Genomic DNA, 25,696 nt, shown 5'->3' with positions numbered 1-25,696 from the left:
CCACATCTGGGAGGCAGGCAGGGTGCTGAGTGATCCTGCTACTCTGGGAGAGGAACAATAATTTTTTTTTTTTTTGAGACAGAGTCTTGCTCTGTCACCCAGGCTGGAGTGCACTGGCGCAATCTTGGCCCACTGCAACCTCCGCCTTTCAGGTTCAAGCAATTCTCCTTACCTCAGCCTCCTGAGTAGCTGGAATTACAGGTGCCCACCACCATACCTGGCTAGTTTTTATATTTTTAATGGAGATGGAGTTTCGCCGTGTTATCCAGGCTGGTCTCGAACTCCTGACCTCAGGTGATCTGCCTGCCTCGGCCTCCCAAAGTGCTGGGGTTACAGGTGTGAACCACCATGCCTGGCCAACAATGTCTTGAGGGGAGAAAATGGGGAAGCACCAGTCTCTGTTACTTCACTGAGCCTTTGTTGTGACCTGCCTACCTGAAACCATCTGTTTGCTTAGATGTTAATTTTTAAAATTATGCTCTGGCTGTTCTGACTACTCTCCAATGGCTTTCTAGTGGTTGGAAGTGTGCCAGATGCGACCTGCGAGAAAACCTCTGGTTGAATCTGACTGACGGCTCTGTCCTATGTGGAAAGTGGTTCTTTGACAGCTCTGGGGGCAATGGGCATGCGCTGGAGCATTACAGAGACATGGGCTACCCACTAGCCGTGAAACTGGGAACCATCACTCCTGACGGGGCAGGTGAGTGCGCCTTTACAGACTTTGGGAACATGCAGTGGCTTCCTCTTAGATTTCACCAATCCCTGAATCCAGGTGGTTGGAAGGTATAGGCTCTGGATGCAGACAGCCCAGGTTTGAATCCTAATTCTGCCTCTTATTAGTTTTGAAGTCTTGGGCAAGTTTTCTAATCCCCCTAAGCTTTAGAGTGCTTATCTTGAGGATAACAATAATGGTACCTCTTTCCTGTGTTTCTTAGTGTGCGTAAAGCATTTAGCTCAGTGTACGCCTTAAGGTCCTAATACAAATTGCTGCTGTTGTTATTTTCCTTCTGTGTATCTCTTGGCTAAGAGGACAGAGCAGGAAACAGGATTTGTGAAGTGAGTGTGAATAATCAAGTCTACTGTTAGAACAGCAGGAGGAAGCCCTGGAATCCATTACAGGGATTAAGTATCATTTTAGAAACAAATGGATTAATTATGGAGAATATGAGTTTTAAAGGATACCGTGTGTTAAAAGAGTCCCTGAAATCACCTGGCAGTGATGGTGTTCACGTTCTCCAGGGGATTGGAATTGTTTCCTTCTTGCACTGTCAGCTTCAGAGTTGGTTGTGTTTCTTTTTGTCCTCACATGGTGTGCTTTGAAACATTAGCTTTTGGCCATGTTTGTATAGTTAATACCTTCTACCATTTTGCGAGGGAAAAAGACAATAATATCAGGATGAGTAATGAGAAACTTAAATATTGAGCAGTGGCTATAAAAACCCATCATCTAATCATCATTGGAAACATTTATTAAGCACACATCTGAACTGATACCCAGCTGGTCTTCTCCATTTTCCCAGGCTTTATTTAGTCTCTGTTTCTTCTTTGCTGTAAGGTAAGATGTTTTCAGGAGAACTATAAAAACGCATCTTCTCTCTTTTCTCTTTTTTCTGTTATTTTTCAATGATGGAATTAGCCCGCCTCAGAGTTAATTGCCCAAGATCTTTTCATTAAATAAGGGGACACTTTTCACCAATCATTGTTTTTTCATTGAACCGGTGTAGTTTTTCATTTGATATATAATTGGGGACTGGCAGTTAGGTCGTGTCAGGATTCTTTGGTTTCACATTTTAGAGAATTTTCCTGCTTTCAAGTTTTGTGGAATTATTTTAACTCATTAGAGACAAGTAGCTGAGAAACCCTAGATACTGGTACCAAAGATTTCCCCCCAAAGTGAATAAAGACACACACAACCCAGGTCTTATCCTAAATCTTCGGGATTGAAAGAGGAGATTCAGGACCTGCGTTTGGATTGAGGGTTACAGCGTGGTGTTTACAGGTGATTGTTATTCAATGAGTGGGTGTTGAATGACTTTTCTCTATGCCCTTCTCCTTGTCCTTTTAGGGGATTGTAGAAAGAAAGATTTGCAATGTAGGAATTCTGTCGGATAAAGTTGCAAGGGGAGAATAATTCAGATTTTCCGACTTTCTATGCTGTCTTGTGTAGTTCCTTTATAGGACCAGTTATTAGAAATTCAGTTCTCAGAAGAGCCTGTTCAACACTATAACTGTTCGTGTATGCAGCTTAGTTCTTCTAACTTTGCAGTTTGAAAGCAAGTCTATGTCTTACTCATCTTTGGGTTCTATACAAAATCTTACACATCTTATGCACAAATACTTTTGTTAAATGAACCAACTGGTATATAAGCATTTGAATACAGTCATGCGTCACTTAAGGATGGTGATATGTTCTGAGAATGCATCATTAGGTGATTTCCTTGTTGTGTGAACATCGCAGAGTATACTTGGACAAACTTAGATGGCATAGCCTCCTTTACAACCAAGCTATATGATGTGACCTGTTGCTCCTCAGCTACAAACCTATACAGCATGGTACTGTACTGACTGCTGTGGTAACACAATGGTAAGTATTTGTGTATCTGGACATATCTAAACATAGAGAAGATGCAGCAATAATATGGTATATCAGATAGAAAATGGTCACCTGTATAGGGCACTTACCATGAATGGAACATGCAGGGCTGGGGGTTGCTCTGGGTGAGTCAGTGAGTGATTGGAGAGTGAGTGTGAAGGCCTCGGACTTTAGTGTTCACTACTGCAGACTATAAATACCATACACTTGGCTACACTAAATTTATGAAAACGTCGTCCTTTTCAATAATAACCTCTTACTGTAATGTTTTTACTTTATGAACTTAATTTTTTTAACTTTTGGACATTTTTGTAGTAACACTTAGCTTAAAACATAAATACATTATACAGCTGTACAAATTTTTTGTTTTGATTTGTTTTCTGAGGCAGAGTCTCACTCTGTCACCCAGGCTGAAGTGCAGTGGCGTGATCTCAGCTCACTGCAACCTCCACCTCCTAGATTCAAGTGATTCTCCTGCCTCAGCCTCCTGAGTAGCTGAGATTACAGGCGCCCCCACCACGCCCAGCTAATTTTTATTTTAGTAGAGACGGGGTTTCACCATGTTGGTCAGGCTGGTCTTGAACTCCTGACCTCAGGTGATCCACCCACCTTGGCTTTTCAAAGTGCTGGGATTGCAGGTGTGAGCCACCATGCCCAGCCATTTTTTTTTTTTTTTAAATATCTTTATTCTACAAACTTTTTTCTATTTTAACTTTTGCTTTTAAACGTTTTATTAAAATTAAGACACAAACACACACATTAGCCTAGGCCTACACAGGGTCAGTATCATCGGTATCACTGTCTTCCACCTCCACAGCTTGTCCCACTGGAAAGCCTTCTGGGGCAATAACGTGCATGGTATGATAACAATGCCTTCTTCTGGAATGCCTTCTGAAGGATCTGCCCAAGGCTGTTGTACAGTTAACTTTTTTTCATATAGAAGCAGAAGGAATACTGTAAAATAACAATGAAAAGTATAGTATAGTAAACACATAATATGGTAACATAGTCATTTATTATTATCAAGTATTGTGTACTGTACATAAAACCATATGTGCTATACTTATATGTGACTGGCAGTGCAGTAGGTTTGTTTACACCAGCATCACCACAAGCATGGGAGTGATGTGTGTAACGCTGTAATGCTACAACATGATGGGTTATGACATCACTAGGTGACAAGAATTTTTCATCTCCATTAGAACCTTATGGGACCACTGCCATGTATGCAGTCCACTGTGTGACCAAAATGTTGTTATTCAGTGAGTGATTATAATTAGATTCTATTTAAATGTATGCTAATCATAAAGGCAAGAATTAATTCTATTCTTTGTGTATCTTTAGTTTTCCAGAAGCTTTCTTTTCGAATGGGAAACTTATTTTAAAACTGCTAAATAGAGTAAATCTAGTTTCTTTTCTTTCAGTTTTAAGAAAATTTTATATTTTCCTCTTGATTTTGAAACAAACAGATATTCAGTGTAACATATGTAGAAAAGAGATAAAAGTTGAGATAAATCAATACAAACTACTAGTAATACCACCCTCTAGACTGCTCAGTTAATAATTTAGGTATTTCATTTCAGTCTTTTCTCTTTTTTTAAAGGGTTAATCAATTCATACACACACACACGTACACACACGCACCCATCTCACATTTTTACAAAAATTAGATCATACTGTATAAAGTTTTATTCCTTGTTTTTCTCTATTTGGCATTATGTTTTTCTATATTATTAAATATTCTTCAGTATTTTATGATGGTTTCATAAATCATTTCACTATTCTGTGAGTGGTTACAATTTTTTTTCTATTCTGATGAACATCCTTGTATATATGCAAATCTTTGGGTGTTTGTGTAGTTATTTCTTTAGAATAAATTTCTATGACAAAAAGAGTTAAATCTTTAAAATTTTCAGTTACCAAGATTCTCTTTTAAACAGTTGTAACAATTTACATTCCCATCAACAGTGTATGACAGTACTCATTTCAACAAATCCTTGACAACTTTTTTATTAAGACTTAAAAAAATAACTTTGCTAATCTGGTGTCTTGTTTTAATTTGCGTTTCTGATGAGGCTGAATATTTTCCTTCGTATTCTTGGCCATTTGTGGTTCTTTTTTGTGAATTTCTTAGGCCAATTTTCTCATAGGTTTAGGTTTTTAAAAATCGTTTTTTAAGAACTCTTTGATTATTAAGAATATTAACCCATTATCTTCCACAGTTGTTGTTGTTTTTGTGAAGAAGAAATAACTTTTAAGGTTTTCTTGTCATATAATTGACAGTATTTGAATACATACTTCTATTTCAATCATAGAAAGTATAAAACATTGGCAACAGCAATGCAGATTGTATACACTATGATAAGGGTTGTGAATTCATTTAACTAAAATAATGTTAACTTTTTGAAAAAGATCAGGCTTTGATTCCTGCATATGTTGTGCAGAGCTGGTTTTAATAAAAGTAATTATTTTCTGTCTAATTGTGATTTCATATTAGTTTATGGAATGCATATATTCTATTTTGGTTTCCTTTAAATCTGTTTAATAGATTGCTAGCTGTAATTTTTTGTGTATTTAAAAGCTACTTAAATTTAAAAAAACATGCATAAAGTTTTCTTAAATGTCTAATGATGAGCCTTGTGGACATTGAGGCCTGGGGGTAGGGAGCCCCCTGTTCTGCGGGGCAGTCATCTCTCGGTGAAGTTTCCACTGCTGAGGGTCTGTTCTTCCACACTCACTGGGCTTACTCAGGCCAGTTCAACTCACAAGAGACGAAAGTCTCAAAGTCGGCATTTGTTTTTTAGTTCATAATGAGAGCCACAACTGCCAGTAAGTAGGATGTTTATGTCCGCTTGACCAGTACATTCCTTCCCTGTGGGGAGATGAATTATATTTAGAAGATTGCTTAGTGAACGTGGAATCCAAGAAGGTTGTGGACTCAAATATTTAATGGTAGTGTGATCTGATCATCCTGATTTCCTTTCCCCCAATAAGGATATATTTGTCCAATGATACCTCATCCTTGAGGTCTCAACTTAGATTTGGTTTTTCAAAGAAGCTCTGGTCCCTCAGTCTAGGCCAGAGTGGTGGCATGCATAGTAAGAACGGGCCCCATATGAAATTCTACTCTGGGTCCCCATGGGTACAGCAACAAACAAACCAAGAAGCAGATCACTACACAAACAAACAAAACACTTTCCTCTGTGGGAGGACACATTGTTTCGGCGAGGTAGGGATGAGGTTCTTGGTAGAAAGGGAGTAGGGCAGGATGGAGGCAGGATAGGGTGTGTTTTTCTTCCATCATGGAAACTAGTTTACCCGAGAAGATGCTTTGGTGTCTTGGGTGATTGCAGGAGAGTCTTCCAGATATGCCCAAGGCAGCTGTGAAATTACCTATTCTATTGACTGTACCAGCTTCATAGCATCTCAAGCTGGTCTTTCTTCTTTGGTCATCTTTACCCCCTACCTGGGCATAAGTTCCCTTGAGTTTCTCCCAGACCTAGGATTTGGAATCAGGGCATGGACTACTTCATTTTAGTTTTGGCCTGACCTGGGCCCCTCCTGTGTGCCTCTGTGGTACTTCCTGCTGCTCTGTCATGGTACTTTTCATAAGACCCTGTTAACAGTTTATTTAATGGTGGTCCCCTAGGACAGCAGGGCCTAAGGCCACATTTCTTGGGCACTGTTATATCTCTAGCATCTAATAGTGTCCCTCACACATAGTAGGTGCTCAGCAAATATTATGGAACAAACAAATGGAGGAAGACACACCAACAAAGTCTGCTTCTATTTGGGAGGCTGTGTTTTGAGGATTGTTTGGGCCCAGGAGTTTGAGACCAGCCGGGGCAGCATAGTGAGCCCCTGTCTCAAAAATTTAAAAAAAGGCAGAGAATATTGGCTCCTCTGATTTACCTTTTTTCTATTTTATTAACATCTTTTTTACTCTTACCTGTTTTCCTTTCCTGACTATAGTCTAGGTTTTGTCTGTCCTGGTGGTTCTCTCTCTCTTTCTTTTTCTTTTCTTTTCTTTTTTTTTTTGAGGCAGGATCTCACTCTGTTGCCAAGGCTGGAGAGCAGTGGTGCAATCATGGCTCACTGCAGCCTCAACTTCCTGGGCTCAAGTGAGCCTCCCAGCTCAGCCTCCCAAGTGCTGGGAGCACAGGTGCTTGCCACCACACTCCATACTCGGCTAATTTTTTTTTTTTCATTTTTTTGTAGAAATGGAGTCTTACTATGTTGCCCAGGCTGGCCTTGAACTCCTGGGCTCAAGTGATCCTCCTACCTTAGCCTCCCAAAGTGCTGGGATTATAGATGTGAGCCACTATGCCTAGCCCTGTTCTGTCTCTCTCTCTCTCTCTGTCTCTTTTTTTTTTTAAATTGAGACAGAATCTCACTATGTTGCCCAGGCTGGTCTCGAGCTCACAGGCTCAAGCTATCCTCCTGCCTCGGCCTCTAAAAGTCCTAGGATTATAACCTATTCTCTCTTTAAAGATATCCTACATGCTGGCCTAATTTGTTTGTGTTTATTTTTCTTTCTTTCTTTTTTTTTCTTTGAGATGGAGTCTCGCTCTGTAGCCCAGGCTGGAGTGCAGTGGTGTGATCTCGGCTCACTGCAACCTCTGCCTCCTGGGTTCAAGCAATTCTCCTGCCTCAGCCTCCCTAGTAACTGGGATTACAGGTGTGCGCCACTACGCCCAGCTAATTTTTGTATTTTTAGTAGAGACGGGATTTCACTATGTTGGCCAGGCTGGTCTTGAACTCCAGACCTCATGATCCTCCCGCCTCTACCTCCCAAAGTGCTGGGATTACATGCGTGAGCCACTGCGCCCAGGCTTGTGTTTATCTTTCTAGTGTAGCTGCTGGAGTTGTCTTGTTTTTCTTCTTTTCCTGTCTGTAGCAGATGGCGTAGAGGCACACACATGTGGACTCCTGGTGGAGAGATGCAGTTTGGGTGGACAGATCTGTGCTGACTGAGGAGAACCTCTCTTCATTTTCTTCTCTCTGATTTATTACTTGGTGTTTGACCAGGAGCTTTGCTTTTTCTCTCCACTTGTGAGAGAAGGGCACCAAAGCTGGTTTTCCTAGTTTTTGTTTTGTTTTGTTTTTGAGATGGAGTTTCGCTTTTGTTGCCCAGGCTGGAGTACAGCAGTGCAATCTTGGCTCACAACAACCTCCGCCTCCCGGGTTCAAGTGATTCTCCTGCCTCAGCCTCCTGAGTAGCTGGGATTACAGGCATGTGCCACCATGCCAGGCTAATTCTGTATTTTTAGTAGAGATGGGCGTTCTGCATGTGGGTGAGGCTGGTCTCGAACTCCCAACCTCGGGTGATCCACCTGCCTTGGTCTCCTAAAGTGCTGGGATTACGAGCGTGAGCCACCACGCCCAGCCTTCCGTAGTTTTAACACAAGGACTTTTTGAGGTACATCCTTACCTCTCTCTCCCTTCTACTTTCCTGTAGGGTAATCTGGAGGGAGAATTTGGACTTCTGCCATTTTCTGGGGCCTAGGATAAGGGTATAAAAGTCACATGACTAAACCATGAGACCCTTCACACCAAACCAGCATTTCTTCTAAGACTATTTGAAATGTTAAACTTTAAACTTATGAGGGCAGGGACTCTGCGTGTCTTATTTAACATTATATCCTCAGGGTATATATGTATTTGGTATTTAGTTAATATTTGCTGAATACCATGAATGAGTGAGTTAATCCTGGTGGTTGAACAAGGATGACCCGCGCCAGGCATGCTAGTCCTAACAGCATAATCCTAATAGCATACCATCCAATAGCATCATTTTAATCTCTGGGAATTACTTAGAACATTTTGATCTGGTTTCTTACAGATTGTCAATCTTGCTTCTGGTTCATCTCTATCTCTGTCTGTGCTCTCTGAGCTTTTCCTTAATTAATCTTTGAGCTTATGGCACATACTGCTTTCTAGCATGCTTGTCACAAATGGGATATTCTTGTTCTAAAAATTTTTTTAAATATTTTTTCTTCCGCGGATTGCTGCCTCATGTTCTATGTGGTTTAGTTTGTCATTTAACTTGAAATGAAAGGATGACTGGTTTGCTTCTAAAATAAATGTAGTTACTCATGAAATGCTTCTTGGGCTATTCCTGGGAGGATCCCTCTGTGAACTCCCTAACCGTGATTCTTGGCTTCAAGTTTTAGGCTAAGCTGGGGAGCGTGATGGGTGATGCTTGTCAGGAGTTACCTATTTACTACCGTAGTTTCTGTACTAAGACATGACTTTGCTAAGCTGAAGTTGGGAATAAAATGAGTTCCCCAGTGAAAAACATACAAGACAGCATTTTCAGCCACTGAGGCCACTGAAAACTTTTTTTCTCTGACTACATATTTACAAATTCTTCATGATTGCCAAGTTTGAAGATCACAGTTCATTTTCAGGTTTCTTGTATGTTACTCACTAAACCGTTTTTGTCTTGGGGATGAGAAATAACTATAGCATTTGACCAAATCATGTCACATCTTTGGAGCAGTTAATGGCTGGAGGTATGAAATACGATTTTCTCAATGTGGCAAGAGCCTAATGGGTTATGAACTGTGGAGGGCTGTGTTGTTTTCACTTATTTCAAAATTCTAGGCCAATGCCAGTGGTTTAATTCTGGCAGTTTTATTATTTTCTAATACAGTCCTGATCATTAGAGGCTTAAAGTCTTAAGTCTTCAAACTATCTCCCTAATTAATAACAACTGAAGTGCCAAGGGAGTGTCATTTTCACTTTCCAGCTAGTATTTGAGTGGAATTTTTTGGTCCCTTGTCATAGATTAAAAATACTGTTGATGTATTTGTTTCAAGTTATTAGTTCAAAGGTTTTTGTTTATTTTATTAATATTTAAACTTTTAGAAATTTTTCTTCTTAATTGGGCTGAGATTTTGTCTTTTGTTTTGCTTTTGAGAACACTGAATTATGTTTAAAAAATATAAATGAGGGTTGCTACCCACAGTTATAATGGGCCTCCGGGGGAAGAGGAATAGAAAAGACAGCTATACAATGTTTAACTTATTAATAATAGAAAGACTGAATTTCTTTCGGGAGCAGGGAGTCTCTATATATCTGAGTATGGGATAGAAGGTCACATAGCTTCTATGCATTACTTTTTTTTCCTCTGGTGATGTTCCAAGGAGTAAGGAACTCCTTGGACATTCTGACTTATACTGTCCCAAAGAGTGATATCTTCATATCTATTTTCCTTGTTATAGATTTTGTTTTTCAAATAGAGCGAAGAAATTGTGGGTTTTGAGTCTTCATTCCTTTTAAGGGCCTAGGTTGGTTCTTCACCAAGTCTATTGGTATCCTGTTCTGATATATATATTTTTTCTTTTTTTAGAAACATTCTTTTTTTTTTTTTCCTGTTTTTTAGAGACAGAGTCCTGCTCTGTCACCCAGGCTAGAGTACAGTGGCATTATCATAGCTTACTGTAGCCTCAAACTCCTGGCCTCAAGTGATCCTCCTGCCTTGGTCTCCCAGAGTGCTGGGTTACAGATGTGAGCCACTGCACCTGGCTAGTGTCCTGATATACCTTCATAAATATTCTGTTGTAGAGGGAAGACTGGGCCAGGAGTTAGACTACCTGGGTTCTGGGCCACTTGTGGGATTTAAGGCAAAAATCGTTTAACCTTTATGAACTTCTTTTCCTTATCTGCAAGATGGGCTTGAAAATGTCTGTTCTGTCCTCCTCACTGCACTGTGTGTGAGGATGGATAGGGCAGCAGATTGGATAGCTTTGGACAACCAAACAGTCCTCCAACTTCACTGTGCACCTGAGGATCTTGTTAAAAATGCAGTTTCTCATTCAGTCCGCCTGAGGCGGAGCTCAAGATTCTGCATTTCTTTTCTTTTCTTTTTTTTTTTGAGATGGAGTCTCTCTCTGTTGCCCAGGCTAGAGTACAGTGGCACGATCTCGGCTCACTGCAAGCTCCGCCTCCTGGGTTCATGCCATTCTCCTACCTCAGCCTCCTGAGTAGCTGGGACTACAGGCGCCCGCCACCACGCCTAGCTAATTTGTTGTATTTTTAGTAGAGACAGGGTTTCACTGTGTTAGCCAGGATCGCCTGGATCTCCTGATCTTGTGATCCGCCTGCCTCAGCCTTCCAAAGAAGATTCAGCATTTCTAATGAGTTCCCAGGTGAAGCTGCTGCTTTGAGTCCATACACCCCACTTTGAGAAGCCAGGTTCAGTCAAAAGCCTCATGTTGTCAGGTGGGATATTATTGTCCCGAGGAAAGAGGCAGCCCACCTCAGCACAGAGCTTACCAACACTAGCGTCTCTCAAATGGCCGGGATGTGGATCCCAGAGGCCCTGGGGCAGTGAGGCAGGGCAGGGATGGCTGGAGTCTTGAGTATCCCTGGAATACCAAACATATGGTCATTTTCTATGTGTGCTATGAGGTGGACCCGTTAGGGAAGCGCCACACAGTCTTCACAGATCTCTCGCTGGTTCTGTGAGATGTGGACATGAAGATAGGAAAGAAGGGATGTCGGGGGCAGGTGGGAGGTGGAGGTGGTGAGGTGGTAGGTTTGAGAATATAGAGGGTTTCATGGGCAGAAATTCGTTGTCTCAGATGGAAGAAGCTGCCCTGAGGGCCTGTGTGTTCTCTCTGTTCCCCTGGAGATTCCCCCTGCCATGGCGGATGGCCATCACCCCCTCTTCCTGTGCCCATGCCTCTTCCTGAGCTCAGAGTTATGCCACTGTGGTTTTAGTTAGAAAAATCGAGTGTCAGGCATTTATATTTGTATGCTTATTAGATACTGTTCTCTTTTTCTTTTCTTTTTTTTTCTTTTCTTGTTTTAGAAAACTGAAAACAAAACAAAAAAAAAAAACTTTCCAAAATGTCAAAAGAATGATATGTGTGTATATTTACAAAAAAATGCCTGTATTTATCATTTATCTTTGCCCTTGTTGAATGTTAGAAAGTTTTCGTTTTGTTCAGTGATAGCCCAAGCCTGGTGTACAGTAGGAGTTCAAAAAATATGTGTTGGATATTCAATGACTCGATTACTGATTGCAGTGCTTATTTTCTCTTCATCCGCTAGATGTTTATTCTTTTCAAGAAGAAGAACCTGTTTTGGATCCTCATTTGGCCAAGCACTTAGCGCATTTTGGAATTGATATGCTTCATATGCATGGGGTGAGGTCTCCTTTTGTTTCTGTTTCCACCTTACATGGGGTAGGGGTGGGGAGAGGGCGAGGGAACTGCTTGATTTATTTAATATATAATTCCTCTAATGTGGATCTTCATTTTATCGGTTTTAGCTTTTAATTGTTGCATTTACTTCTTGCACTTAATTAATAGATGTTTTCTTTTGATTGCCAGCTCAGATTTTTTTATGCTGTAATAAAAACGGCACCTCATCAAATACTCTTTTGGTTTAGTTGGAGTTTACTTGCAAAATTAGTCTCCTTTGATGGGCAGTTGTGTGAATCATTCTTTGTTCACGAAGCGCAGATGGTGTAGGGAGATGACCTTTAAAATTATCTGTGACCAACATCACTTTAATTAATTTCAGGAAGGGAAGCAAAGCTCCTAGGGGACAGAACGAATAAACCAACACATTACCATTGATAGAGAAGCTCTGCTTCATTTAATATTGTGTTTTCAAGTTGATGTCATGACTATATAATATTTTTCCCTTTAAGGAACTATTTAAATGTGCATTTTGATTTAGCCCTTTCCTTCCAGGCCACTTCCCTCTCTTCATGTTCCCATTCTGTCTCCTCTTTGTCACTCATTTCTACTTTTTTGTTTAGTTTTCTGTGCTCTTCTTTGCATCTCCATCCTCTTTCACGGCACTTTCAAGTCTCATGGTTTTAGTCCATATCCTCTCCAGCTGCCTGGCCTTTTTGTTTGCTGTGTTGCATTGAATATTCTCTTGAATTTAGTCTACTTGCTTCTTTTTTGACTCCTATTTGTTCTTCATCCTCCTCCTATCTCTTTCCCTTTCAGTCTTTCTCTCTTTAAAATCTTTTTTTTTTTTTTTTTTTTGAGATGGAGTTTCGCTCTTGTTGCCCAGGCTGGAGTGCAGTGGTGTGATCTCAGCTCATTGAAACCTCCGCCGCCCAGGTTCAAGCAGTTCTTCTGCCTCAGCCTCCCGAGTAGCTGGGACTACAGGCATGCACCACCACGCCTGGCTAATTTTTGTATTTTTAGTAGAGACAGGGTTTCGCTATGTTAGTCAGGTGGGTCTCGAACTCCTGACTTCAGGTGATCCGCCCACCTTGGCCTCCCAAAGTGCTGGGATTACAGCTGTGAACCACTGCGCCTGGCCTCTCTTTAAAATCTTTTCGTGTGTATTTTAAAATTGTGGTAAAATATATATAATATAAAAGCTACCATTTTAACTATTTTTAAGTGTGCAGTTCTCTGGCATTATGTACATTCACATTGTTGTACCACCATCACCATCTCTCAGTCTTGTTTATTTCTCTGTGTAATTGGGGGAAAAATGGCAGAAACATCCTATGCTATTAGAAATAATTAATGGGACATGACCTTTGAATGGGAATCACATTTAAAGTTGTTTTTCTTCAATGACTTTGTCTCAGACAGAGAATGGGCTCCAGGACAATGACATCAAGCCGAGGGTCAGTGAGTGGGAAGTGATCCAGGAATCGGGCACGAAGCTGAAGCCAATGTATGGTCCTGGCTACACGGGTCTGAAGAACTTGGGCAACAGCTGCTATCTCAGCTCTGTCATGCAGGCCATCTTCAGCATCCCAGAATTCCAGAGAGCGTAAGTGCCTTCCATGCAGACCAGGGCGTGCAGCACCGCCCTGCCCCAGCTAGGTCCAGTCCACTCAGTGTGTGCTGCAAAGCCCATCTTTATTGCTTCAGGACATTTTGCCACCTTTTCTCTGGCCTGCCTTCTACAGAGACTAGGTGAGAACACTTGTCAAGTATTATGGGGATCAGGTGAGATAAGAAGAGCTTCGTGGCTGGGCGCAGTGGCTAACGCCTGTAATCCCAGCACTTTGGGAGACTGAGACGGGCAGATCATGAGTCCAGGAGTTCGAGACCAGCCTGACCAACATGGCAAAACTGTCTCTACTAAAAATACAAAAATCAGCCGGGGGTGGTGGCATGAACCTGTAATTTCAGCTACTCAGGAGGCTGAGGCAGGATCACTTGAACCCAGGAGGCAGAGGTTGCAGTGAGCTGAGATCGTGCCACTGCACTCCAGCCTGGGTGACAGAGCGAGAAGACTCTGTCTCAAAAAAAAAAAAAAAAAAAAAAAAAAAAAAAAAAGTTTTTAAAAAAAAAAAAAAAAAAAAAAAAAAAAAAAAAGAAGAGCTTCGTAAACTGAAAAGTACCATGCAGGGGCTTGTTATTAATAATGGTTTCTGCTTTTTGACCATCACCCTATATACCAAGAATATATTAATCATTAACCTTCACAGCAGATCTGCCAATTCCCTCCTACAGATGCACTAGGAGAGATCCAGTGATTGGTCTGGTTACTGTCTCTCTTGTGGTGGACTGGAATTTCCTCAAGGATTTAGGGCTTTCATTTTTTGCTATTCAAAGTGTGGTTCATAGGCTAGTGCTGCTCCTTGTACTGCGAGATGTGGGCCTGCAGTGAGATAAGTTTGGAAATCGAGAGTGAGTGCTGGGAAGCTGTAACAATTTGACGTTGCTGTTGTGTCTTACAAGCGGCATTTCATTTTTCTAATAATTTCTGTATTTTTAAACTTTTTTTATTTTTAATTATTATGGGTACGTAACAGGTGTATATATTTATGGGGTATATGTGATATTCTGATACATGCATGCAATGTGTAATAATGACATTGAGGTAATTGGGATATTCGTCACCTCAAGCATTTGTCATTTCTTTGTATTAGGAAAATTCCAATTTCATTCTTTTAGTTATTTTAAAATATATGACAGATTATTGTTGACTATAGTCACCCTGCTGTGCTATCAAATACTAGATCTTGTTCATTCTAATTATACTTTTGTACTCGTTAACCATCCTACTTGTATTTTTAAAAGGTATCATCTGTCTGAGTTGAAATAAACAAAAAAACTGACCCTTTACCACAGATAATTTGAGAGGCACTGATTTAGGTACTCTCTGACTGTGCATGTACAAGACTGCCTTCCTCCTCCCACACCGAGGGACACAGCAGCTATGTCTGTGGCTGTTTTCTTCCTTGGGTGTACTAAGGACAGGCAGCTATAGAGCCCAGGAGCTGTGGCTGGTGCACTCTCGTGCCTAAGTGTAGCGAATCATCCTAGTGTGTTCCAGAGGTAGGTTTCCACCTTACTTTAAGTGTGGAAGAGGACATGTGTGTGCTGAGACAGGCAGACAACACATCAGGAATAGTCCAGGTCATGTTTTACCCACATGGAGTTGAAATCCTAATGGCTTTAATGGAGGTTTATCAAAAGTTTGTCACATACCCTTCTCTTTCCTCTCTTGGTGTTTGGAGACGTACCTCTTCTTGCTGTTTTCTGGCTTTGAAAATTTATGGTCCATTTTCCATGTCTATTTTTCATATTTTCATCCAGCTAATAGAGAGTGAGTTCTTTTCTGCTAAGCAGTGTGCTGAGTGTGTGGGGGTCAGTGGTAAACAGAAGGACATGGTCCTTACTCCCAGGCATGAAGTAAACAGGAGATACAGGCATTAAGAAAATAATCATAGGAATGACTGCATGCTTATAAACGTGGTACATTCTATGAAGGGGAAAGGAAGGAGGTGGTCAGAGAGGAGCCTGTGGAGAAGGGGCACACATCGTGGTGCACATGTAGGAGGAGTGAAGACAGAGGCTATGTGTTTTTAAGAATTTAGTATTTGGATCTCTCCCTAGTCTTGTTTCAGTATTCTTAAAATTTTGTGTTATCTAGTATTTTGCATTCTCATTTTATTTTCTAAACATTTCCTGGATATATTAGAACATGAGCAATAAACTATTCATATATGTCTTCAGTCTTTTCATCCTTTGACCAAATATCACTGGATTGAAATACTTGTTCTTCTCATTTCTTTTTCCTCAGCAGGTCTAACTCAGTGGAGTTAGATTCAGGAGCAGTGTCTTCCTTTTGAAAGTAGAAAAAGTGACTCAGGGCCTGGCATGGTGGCTCACACCTGTAAACCCAGTACTTTGGGAGGCTGAGGCAGGAGGATTACTTGAAGCCAGGAGTTTGAGACCAGCCTAAGCAGCAAAGTCAGATCCCATCTCTACAAAAATGAAAAAAAAAAAAAAAAAAAAAAATAGCCGGGCATGGTGGTGCATATCTATAGTCCCAGCTACTCAGGAGGCTGAGGTGGGAGGATTGCTTGAGCCCAGGAGTCTGAGGTTGCAGTGAGCTGTGATTGTGCCACTGTACTCCAGCCTGGGCAACAGAGTGAGATCCTGTCTTTAAAAAAATAACAAGGGCCGGGCGCAGTGGCTCACGCCTGTAATCCCAGCACTTTGGGAGGCCGAGGCGGGTGGATCATGAGGTCAGGAGATCGAGACCATCCTGGTGAACACGGTGAAACCCCGTCTATACTGAAAATACAAAAAAATTAGCCGGGCGTGGTGGCAGGCACCTGTAGTCCCAGCTTCTAGGGAGGCTGAGGCAGGAGAATGGCGTTAACCCGGGAAGCGGCGGAGCTTGCAGTGAGCAGAGATCGCGCCACTGCACTCCAGCCTGGGCGACAGAGCGACTCCGTCTCAAAAAAAAAAAAAAAAAAAAAACAACTTTGGGAGGCCAAGGTGGACAGATCACCTGAGGTCAGGAGTTTGAGACCAGCCTGGCCAAGGTGGTGAAACCCTGTCTCTACTAAAAATACAAAACTTAGCCGGGCATGGTGGTGCATGCCTATAATCCCAGCTACTCGAGAGGCTGAGGCAGGAGAATTGTTTGAGCCCAGGAGGCAGAGGTTGCAGTGAGCCGAGATTGCTCTACTGCACTCCAGCCTGGGCGACGGAGTAAGACTCTGTCTCAAGAAAAAAAAAAAAAAAAAAAAAAAAAAAACAATAAGAAGAAAATTAAAGAAAGGAAAAAAAAAAAGAAAAAAATGACTCAGAAAGATTAACTGGCTTATGAACAGCCATAGTGTAATTTGGGAACTTGGCCTGATTCCTTGGTACCCTGTGTGCCACTTGCACCTAGTTTACATTTCAAAATAATTTTTATTGAGGACTGAATCTAAATAAACTGGTATACAAATGGAATGACAACCAAGACAGATTGCTAGATAGCTAAACTACATCTTTTTAAGAATTGCTAGATTACAAACAGGAGGTATAACATCTATGAAAATTATCTAGCGTCACTTCTGCATTTTAATTTAATTTTGTTATAATGGAAGATTTCCTTCATCAGTTAGAAAAGGGATATACATTGATAGCAAAATGGACTTCTTTTTCTCCCTGACCTCAGGTGCCAGCAAAGTGAACTTTTCTGACATCAAAGATTTATTCTTGGCTGGGCACGGTGGCTCACGCCTGTAATCCCAGCACTTTGGGAGTCTGAGGTGGGCAGATCACTTGAGGTCAGGAGTTCGAGACCAGCCTGGCCAACATGGCAAAACCTCGCTCTACTAAAAAATTAGCCAGGCATGGTAGTGCACGCCTGTAATACCAGCTACTTGGGAGGCTGAGGCAGGAGAATTACTTGAACCTGGAAGGCAGAGGTTGCAGTGAGCCCAGATTGTGCCACTGCACTCCAGCCTGGGCGAGGGAGTGAGACGCTGTTTTGATTAAAAAAAAAAAAAAATTATTCTCTTTACTCTTCTGTCTATTTAGCCTTAAAGCGTAAGCCTATTCACTAGTGTTCATCATTCCAGTGAGTTTTTTTTGTCTTGTCAGGTTTTGAGATGTGATTAAAACTGGATCATAAGAGAGCTTCTGAGTTCATCATGTTATGTATTGTTAGGAATTCTTCAGTGTAGCCCCTGCATCTAAATAGTTTAGCTCTGAAGTTCGGTTTGTGTCTTGTTTGTCCTTTGAATGGGACTGGCCCAAAGAAGCACACTCTGTTAATTTTGATGTAGGTACAGAAGCTAAGCTACAACTTCTGAGTTTGTGGACAGCAGGTGCCTAGAAGTTTCTAGTAGTTAGGGAATCCAATTAGAGGTCATTGCCAACTAATAGTGTATCATGCTTCTCTGCTAGGGTTTCATTGCCATAATGCCTTTTCTGTTTGGTTATTGTACTCAGTTATGAAAGTTAATTGTGTGATTGTGTGACATAAATGTATTCTTATTTATTGAGTGTCTTTTACATGTCAGATGCTGTTCTTGTGCTGGAGATGCAGTGATTTAGATAAAGTTGCTACCTTAATGAGATGACATTCTAGTATATAATCTCTGGAAAGACAGATACTAAACAAGATGTATTAGTCTGTTCTCATGCTGCTAATAAAGACATACTTAAGATTGGGTAATTTATAAAGGAAAGTGGTTTAATTGACCCACAGTTACAAATGGCTGGGGAGGCCTCACAATCATGGCAGAGGGCAAATTAGGAGCAAAGCCACGTCTTGCCTGGAGGCAGGCAAGAGCTTGTGCACTTGTGCAGGGGAACTCCCATTTGTAAAACCATCAGATCTCGTGAGATTTATTCACTCTCACGAGAACAGCATGAAAAGACCTCTCCCATGATTCAGTTACCTCCCACAGGGTCCCTCCCACCACACATGGGAATTATGGGAGCTGCAATTCAAGATGAGATTTGGGTGGGGACACAGCAAAACCATATCACAAGTAAATTGTAAAATTGCAAATAGTGATGCATGCTAAGAAGAAAGTCAGTCAAAAGCAGATGGTAGGTAGTGAGAAAGGGTGGGGGCGCCCCTCTTGTTTTATCTGAGGGTCTGGAAAGGTGACTTGTCAACAGGCTTGAGAAGGAGCTGCCAAGCAAGGATCTGTGAAACAGCATCCCAGGAAAAAGACAGCAGAAGGCATGACCTTGAGACATGAGCAAGTCAGTCATGCTCTCGGGCGGCAAGAGGGACAAGTGGTGGGGATGTTGTGGGCTGGGGGAACACAGTGGCAGATGAGGTCAGAGAAGTGGGCAGAGTGGGGCACATGACGGACTGGAGAAAGGGATCTGCTTTTGGATTCTTCTTCCTAGAGTTTTCAGGCTAGAGAGTTAAAGACAACGGGGAAAGGAAAACACGAAATAGAGGATGTGAAATAGGAAGTGAATTTAAGAAGTGAAAGGAGTGATTGTACATTATGATTGGAGATCAGTGTTAAAGTTGGCACCGTTCTGTCAGGATAAGCTTGCAGTCGCTCCAGGGGCAGTGGATGGGCAGACACAGCCAGCAGAGTGGTTCTGAACTTGGCCTGGTGCCAGGCTGCTTGGGTCCATTCTGGGCCTCATTACTTCCTCCCTGGTAGATTTTTTTTTTTTGAGATAGGGTCTTGCTCTGTCACCCAGGCTGGAGCGCAGTGGTACAATCACAGCTCACTGCAGCATTGACCTCCTGGGCTCAGGCAATCCTCCCACCTCAGCCTCTCGAGTAGCTGCAATTATAGGTATGTACCACTGCACCCAGCTAATTAAAATTTTTTTTTTGTACAGTTGGGGTCTCATTATGTTGTCCAGGCTGGTCTCAACTGTTGGGTTCAAGCAGTCATCCCTCCTCGGCTTCCAAATGTACTGGGATTACAGGTGGCTTGGAGGCTTTGGAAGCTACCTAATGAATTTGCATCCCAATTTCTCACGTCTCAGATGGGGATAATGATAACAACAATCCCTTCCTCATACGGTTGCAATGAAGACTCAACAGGCTAATATAGGAAGCCCTCCAGAAAATGGTAGCTGTCACTGCTATTGCCATTATTATTCATTTTGAGATTATTGGAACAATTTTTAATGTTAAAGAAAAAAATGACCCAAACACTTGTTAAAGATGATAAGGCAGACTTTATTCAAGGGGGCCCATGGCCATAGGTGTAGGAGCACTGCAACAGGGCCTGGCAATGGGGGAGACATTGGACTCAACTCTGATTCCAGCAAGGTCAAGTGGGGATTTATAACCAAGGAGTTGGGTGGGGCCAGGGGATGGAAAATCCCAAAGAAGAAACATCAAGGATAAGGGGTTTCTGGCTGCCCAGACTTAATGGGATTACTGCTGAAGCCAGGCTAGGCTGGTCAGATACAAGGATGGGCGATTTTCACTAAACTGAATTAGCAGGATGCTTACTCAAACTGGATCTACAAGAACAGAGAGGGAAGCCCAAGGACAGGTCCAGTCAAGCAGGGGATTCAGAGGAGCCTGACGACATTTTGGTTTAAGTCGAGTCTTGTCCCTAACTGTACTGTTGTCTTTTTTGTTTTTTTGAGACAGAGTTTTGCTTTGTCACCCAGGCTGGAGTCTGGTGGCACGATCTTGGCTCACTGCAATCTCCACCTCCAGGGTTCAAGCGATTCTCCTGCCTCAGCCTCCTGAGTAGCTGAGATTCCAGGCACGTGCCACCGCGCCTGGCTAATTCTTGTATTTTTAGTAGACACGGGGTTTTGCCATGTTAGCTAGGCTGGTCTCGAGCTCCTGACCTCAGGTGAACCACCCGCCTCAGCCTCCCAAAGTGCTGGGATTACAGGTGTGAGCCATGGCGCCTGGCCTCTGTACCATTGTCATCGAGGTGGTGATTATTGTGATGGCTTAGCCGGTGGTTCTTAACTCTGGATGCATGTTAGAATCACTTGGGGAACTTTTAAAAGACATTCCAAATCACGAGCCTCAGTCTCAAGCAATGAAATTGGAACATCTAGGAGTGGTTCTGGCTTTGGTAAATGTAAAAGAAACTCTTTGGGTGAATCTAACTTGCAACGAGGGTTGAGACCCACTGATAGAAGGATAAATGTTTCAGGGAGGTCATGAGTGCTGGTAGGGGTAGAATCTCAGGAAAAACTTTTCTTCAGGTAGATTGTTTAGTTTGACAAAGGGGCAAGAAAGTCTTAGCAAGAATTTCGCTGGCTTGTTTTGGTTCTGTTCTTCTTGCAGTTGCTATGTTTTTACTGTTGCCCACGCCTCATTTCTCTAGGTATGTAGGAAACCTTCCAGTACATCTTATTCTGACACTCCGCCTTTAGATCCAACACAAGATTCTCACCACAGAACTGTAAGCTCTTTTTTTTTTTTTTTGTTCTTTTTTTTTTTTTTTTTTCTTTCTTCTTTTTACGAAAAGCCATGCATCCAATAAAATGTTCATGGTGGTTATCTCTGGGTTGCAAAATTAAAGGCAATTCTTTATGTTTTTTTTTTTTTTTAAATGTTCCAAAATGAGAATGTGTTACTTTTATAAGAAGATAAAGTTATCTACAAAATACCGAAGAAAATTTGAAACTGGTATCAGTATGAAGCAGAATCAAATAAATAAGTTATTTGTGTGTAATCCACATCAAATGCTCCACTTAACAGCAGCTGTACTTATTGATATTCATAGATGAATGTAATATTGCTATGGAAAAACAACAATGACCTTTTGTTTTTGTTTCTCTGTCCTGGCCAGGACTAAGTTAGGACATGGCCTTCTCTCAGGCCAGTATTCAAAGCCTCCGGTGAAATCTGAACTCATTGAACAGGTGATGAAGGAGGAGCACAAGGTAAGCGTCCGAGCGTTTGCCATGTTGACATGTAGGTAGGGAGGAGCTTTAGAATGTGGGTTTCCTCTGATTTGGCACACGGTGGCCATAAATTTAGCAAGCTGTCAGAATAGTAATGTCATTTCAGTGTCTAGGGTGCCTGTCTGTATGCTCTTAAAAATTGTGACAGGGAATAGCTAGCCAGGGTTGGGTTTATAGAGACAGTTGCTTCATGGATTATACATGTGTGCCATCATTAACCATCTTTAGAAACAGTATTCTTTATAAAATAGAGCTGAGATTGAAGGACTAAATCTCATAAAAATATAAACATTTTCCCCTTGGTACCACAGTCTTGGCACATATAGTGTCTTCCTTCTCCTAAGCCTCAACTTTGTTGGCTAGAGTTTCTCAAGAGTCTGGTTGTTAAAAAAACAACCCACAGGGTCAGGCGTGGTGGCTCACGCCTGTAATCCCAGCACTTTGGGAGGCCGAGGCAGGCAGATTGCCTGAGGTCGGGAGTTCAAGACCACCCTGGCCAACATGGTGAAACCCTGTCTCTACTAAAAATACAAAAATTAGTTGGGCGTGGTGGCACATGCCTGTAATCGCAGCTACTCAGGAAGCTGAAGTGGGAGAATTACTTGAACCAGGAGGTTGCAGTGAGTCGAAATTGTGCCACTGCACTCCAGCCTGGGCGACACAGTGAGACTCCATATCAAACAAACAAACAAACAAAGAATAACACACAGATTCCTTAGTCCCTCCGCAGGACTGAGGAATCAGAATCTCAGGGGAGGGCTTGGCATTCCTCAGGTATGGTAAGCTGCCGGGTGGTTCTTAAGCACACTCAAGTAGAGGAAACTCTGTGGGCCAGTCATTATTAATTAACAGAAGCACTGAAATATGGGCTTGATCTTTTAATGGCCAGACCTGCATTTCCACTGGCCCCTCCTTATGCTGCTCGTTGTACAACTCCAGAGGGTACTACTCATAACTTGGTCTTTTTGAGTGGTGCCCTTGCAGTTGTGCAGTGCACAGCTTACACATCTGTGTTTGGCACCGTTCTCTCCCTTTGCCACAGATGCCCTGAGTGGAACTCATGCCCCACTTCCCCACCACCTGCTCTGGCTTCCCAGTACCCCGTCTTGACTTACTGGGCAGGCTTGTTCAGTTCTGTGTCTCAAGTGTTTATCTTAAGCCAGTCCTTCTTAGCTAATACCTGTAGACTGACAGCAAGAATCAACAGTGAATAAATACCCTCTTGTTCATAAGGAAGCCAGCTAGTTGTGGAAATGGAGCAAACAAGGGAAGGGAGGTTATGAAAAGAACATACAGAGGCATTCTTGGGGGCGAGGAGAAAGAAGTTGTGAAGAGGGTGGAGAGGGAAACAGACATTCTGAATGGCAAGCCCAAGAGACCAGAGTGGTACGGGAATAGGAAGAATTGAAGTTCTCAAGTTGCACTGTTACTCAGCATTGTAAGATAACAAGGTCCTTATCCACCAGAGGCTGGAAGGCTCCCATCTGAGATACAGTTGAGGAGGTGGCTTGAGGGTAGGGCTGGAGTTTGGGGTTATCCAGGCTTCTTCTACTTCTGTGCTTCTGTGAAACTTTAAAGAGGTGATTGTGGATAAACCTCAGTCCAAAATTGTGTTATGATCGTATTTGTTCTGTGTTCTCATCCAGGTGGTGTCACTTCTTGTATGGCTCTTCTGGGGTAGGGTCCGTGCTCTCTGGTGGAGGTGAAGGAGCTGGGAGTGGGACTCAGGACCCTGGCTTTCCCTCCTGGTTCTGCAAGGAGCTGTGTGATTATGGGCAAGCCATGCCACCTTCCGATCTCACCATTCAAGTAGTAGAATTGGTCTAGGTGGTGGTAGTGAATGTTTTAAGCCCAGGAGTCCCCTTTCCAATGTAAATAAAATCTGTGCACCTTGCGTGACCGTTTGAGAAAATGGATCTCCTTATTTGAGAAAATGTGAAATGAAAAATCATCCATTTAGTGCTGTTTGGAAATAAAATTTGGTTTTGTTGACATTACAGTTTCCTTTTATGTTAAAAAAAAGTAGTTCTTATATGAGCAAGGCACACTATCTATGCAGTCTACAAGTAGTATCTGTTTGGAGCCCTTGTCTGTCTTCCCGGAGCGTTGGATTCGGTGGCCGTAGTGTAGTAGCTCTTTACATCTCCAGGGTCTGAGGCTTGTAGGTGGGAGGCACTGCTCTGTCTGGATCGAGGTGTGTGATCTGAAAGCACTTGGGCCATCTCTGGGATGTGTTTTGCTTGGTCCACACATAAAATCTAAATTTCCATCTTCTCTTAACCACTCAGAACGTCTGACAGTCCCAGGCCTGTGATGTCAGCTAGAGCCAAGGGCCAGACCTCCCTTCACACAGGTCACATAGTCCCCAGCTGGCTCCGGTCCCTTTATGACTCATGACCTGACTGAGACTCTGGGTATTTGGATTTGTGACCCTTGATCTAGATGACTTGTGAAATCGTTTCCAGCCCTCAGGTGCCATGATCTAGTAGTCTTAAAGAAAGAATCCTGATTGTGAGAAGTACATAGTGTGCATTTGGGCAGGGGCAGGGAAGGCCCATCCAGCTGGGTGTGAGACAAGTGGGTCTTTGGTCCAGCATTGGTAATATTCCTTTAACACTCAAATAGAGCTCACATTGACCATGATTTTCCTTGTGGCCTTGGGGATGTCCATTTCAAGCTGTTCCTTGAATAGACAAATAATTTACAGCAAAAATCTCCACTTTCCTTGACAGTGGAAATAATTAGTTTCTCAGGCATCAGGATTTTCACTGGCAGTTGGTTTCAAAGGAACCAATTTGTGAGGCTCTTTCATTTTCTCAGGTACCTGAAGCCCTTTGGAAGGATGGACCTGTCCCAGGCCGCTGGTGTTTGTAACTTATAGATGAGCCTGAAATGCCCCAAGATAGGGCAAGAAGATTCACTGAAACAGAAAAGGGGATAGATGATGAGAGGAATGTGTGGTGGAGGGGAGAGAGCATGAAGGATGGATCAGAGGCATGTGGCAGAAATGCCTTTTTCCAGGGCCACCACCACTCATGATCTTAATAACTAGCATCACATAGTGCTTGCAAAGGGCCAGGCTCTTCCTGTATGTTCACTGATGCAGAAACGGATGTACAGAAGCCTTGCCCAAAGTTACAAAGCCAGTGAGTGCTGGAGCTGGGAATTATATCAGGCAATTTGGCTCTGGAGTCTGTGTTTTTGATCACTGCATTATCCTACTTCCCTAACAGTTGTTCCAAGACTTACTTCAGGCTCCCAGTGCCTCAGTGTGTGGATGGTGGCAGGTGGATGACAAAAGGGGGCATTTGAAGTTTGCAGAATTACCAGGTAGCCCAGTTACGAGGGTTTCTCACCAGTGTCTTACAAGTTGGGTCATTTCTAGAATATATACTTCCCGGTATTAAATTAATCTGCTATAAACCAAGGTTAAATCTAGCTTTTTATATATGCATGTTTAATAAACATTATCATGCATAAAAAGGTGGCCATATTTATTTGTGGTACCGCCATTTTTACTTAAATATGTTGAATTGAATTTTAAGATTAACTTGTGCTTACAATAGATAATACTATAAAAGGGCATTTTTTTCTTCAAAAAGTATTTTCTCTATGCATTCTAAGGCAGTGCTTTCAAATGTTTTAAAGCGGAACACTCTACCTTATTTCTTCTTCCAAAGATAACATATTTTAAATAACTCTGTATTCTGTACAAGCTGCATTTCTTAAGCGACAATTTATTTGATTTCTCATCTAAATAATCCTCAACACATAATTGCTGGTCTCAACTTTTTATCAACATGAGATAACTAGTGTTCTGCTTCAAGGTGATGTAATTTTAGCTGTGAATGTAAGAGCTTTGTTTCCCTTAACCTCTATTTTCCTAGGTTAGACACATGCAACCTTTCAGATTCACCTTTGAAATATGAGTAATAGTTTGGGAATGCCCTTGTCCTCCTAGCTTAGGGGATTTGGGGTTTTGGCCTAGGTTAAACACTTACTGGTCCAAGGTTTATTGTTTAAGGTGACAGACTGGATTAAGAAAATGTGGCACATATACACCATGGAATACTATGCAACCATAAAAAAGGATGAGTTTGGGTCCTTTGTAGGGACATGGATGCAGCTGGAAACCATCATTCTCAGCAAACTATCACAAGAACAGAAAACCAAACACCGCATGTTCTCACTCATAGGTGGGAACTGAACAATGAGATCACTTGGACTTGGGAAGGGGAACATCACACACCGGGACCTATTATCGGGAGGGGGGAGTGGGAAGGGGGGAGGGATTGCATTGGGAGTTATCCCTGATGTAAATGACAAGTTGATGGGTGCTGACGAGTTGATGGGTGCAGCACACCAACATGGCACAAGTATACATATGTAACAAACCTGCACGTTCTGCACGTGTACCCTAGGACTTAAAGTATAATAATAAAAAAATAAAATAAAATAAAAAATAAAATAAATAATGAAACAAAAAAAAATTTTTCTTTTTTTTTTTTTT

The 25,696-nt window shown here is 42.0% G+C and overlaps 1 protein-coding gene across 1 annotated transcript in view; it reads left to right on the top strand.

Moving 5' to 3' along the window:
• Positions 1-25,696, top strand: part of USP13 (ubiquitin specific peptidase 13) — a 137,575-nt gene that overhangs the window by 57,274 nt on the left and 54,605 nt on the right. Inside the window, 7 exon segments of the mRNA XM_017876857.1 lie at positions 516-700; positions 11,654-11,748; positions 13,164-13,351; positions 20,604-20,625; positions 20,628-20,681; positions 20,981-20,985; positions 21,072-21,165. Coding sequence (XP_017732346.1) covers positions 516-700; positions 11,654-11,748; positions 13,164-13,351; positions 20,604-20,625; positions 20,628-20,681; positions 20,981-20,985; positions 21,072-21,165 — 643 coding nt within the window.

This window comes from Rhinopithecus bieti, unplaced genomic scaffold (genome assembly GCF_001698545.2).
Source record: "Rhinopithecus bieti isolate Rb0 unplaced genomic scaffold, ASM169854v2 scaffold_76, whole genome shotgun sequence".
NCBI lineage: Eukaryota > Metazoa > Chordata > Mammalia > Primates > Cercopithecidae > Rhinopithecus > Rhinopithecus bieti.
Note: the sequence above shows the minus strand (reverse complement) of the source record. Positions and strands in the feature narration are given on the sequence as shown.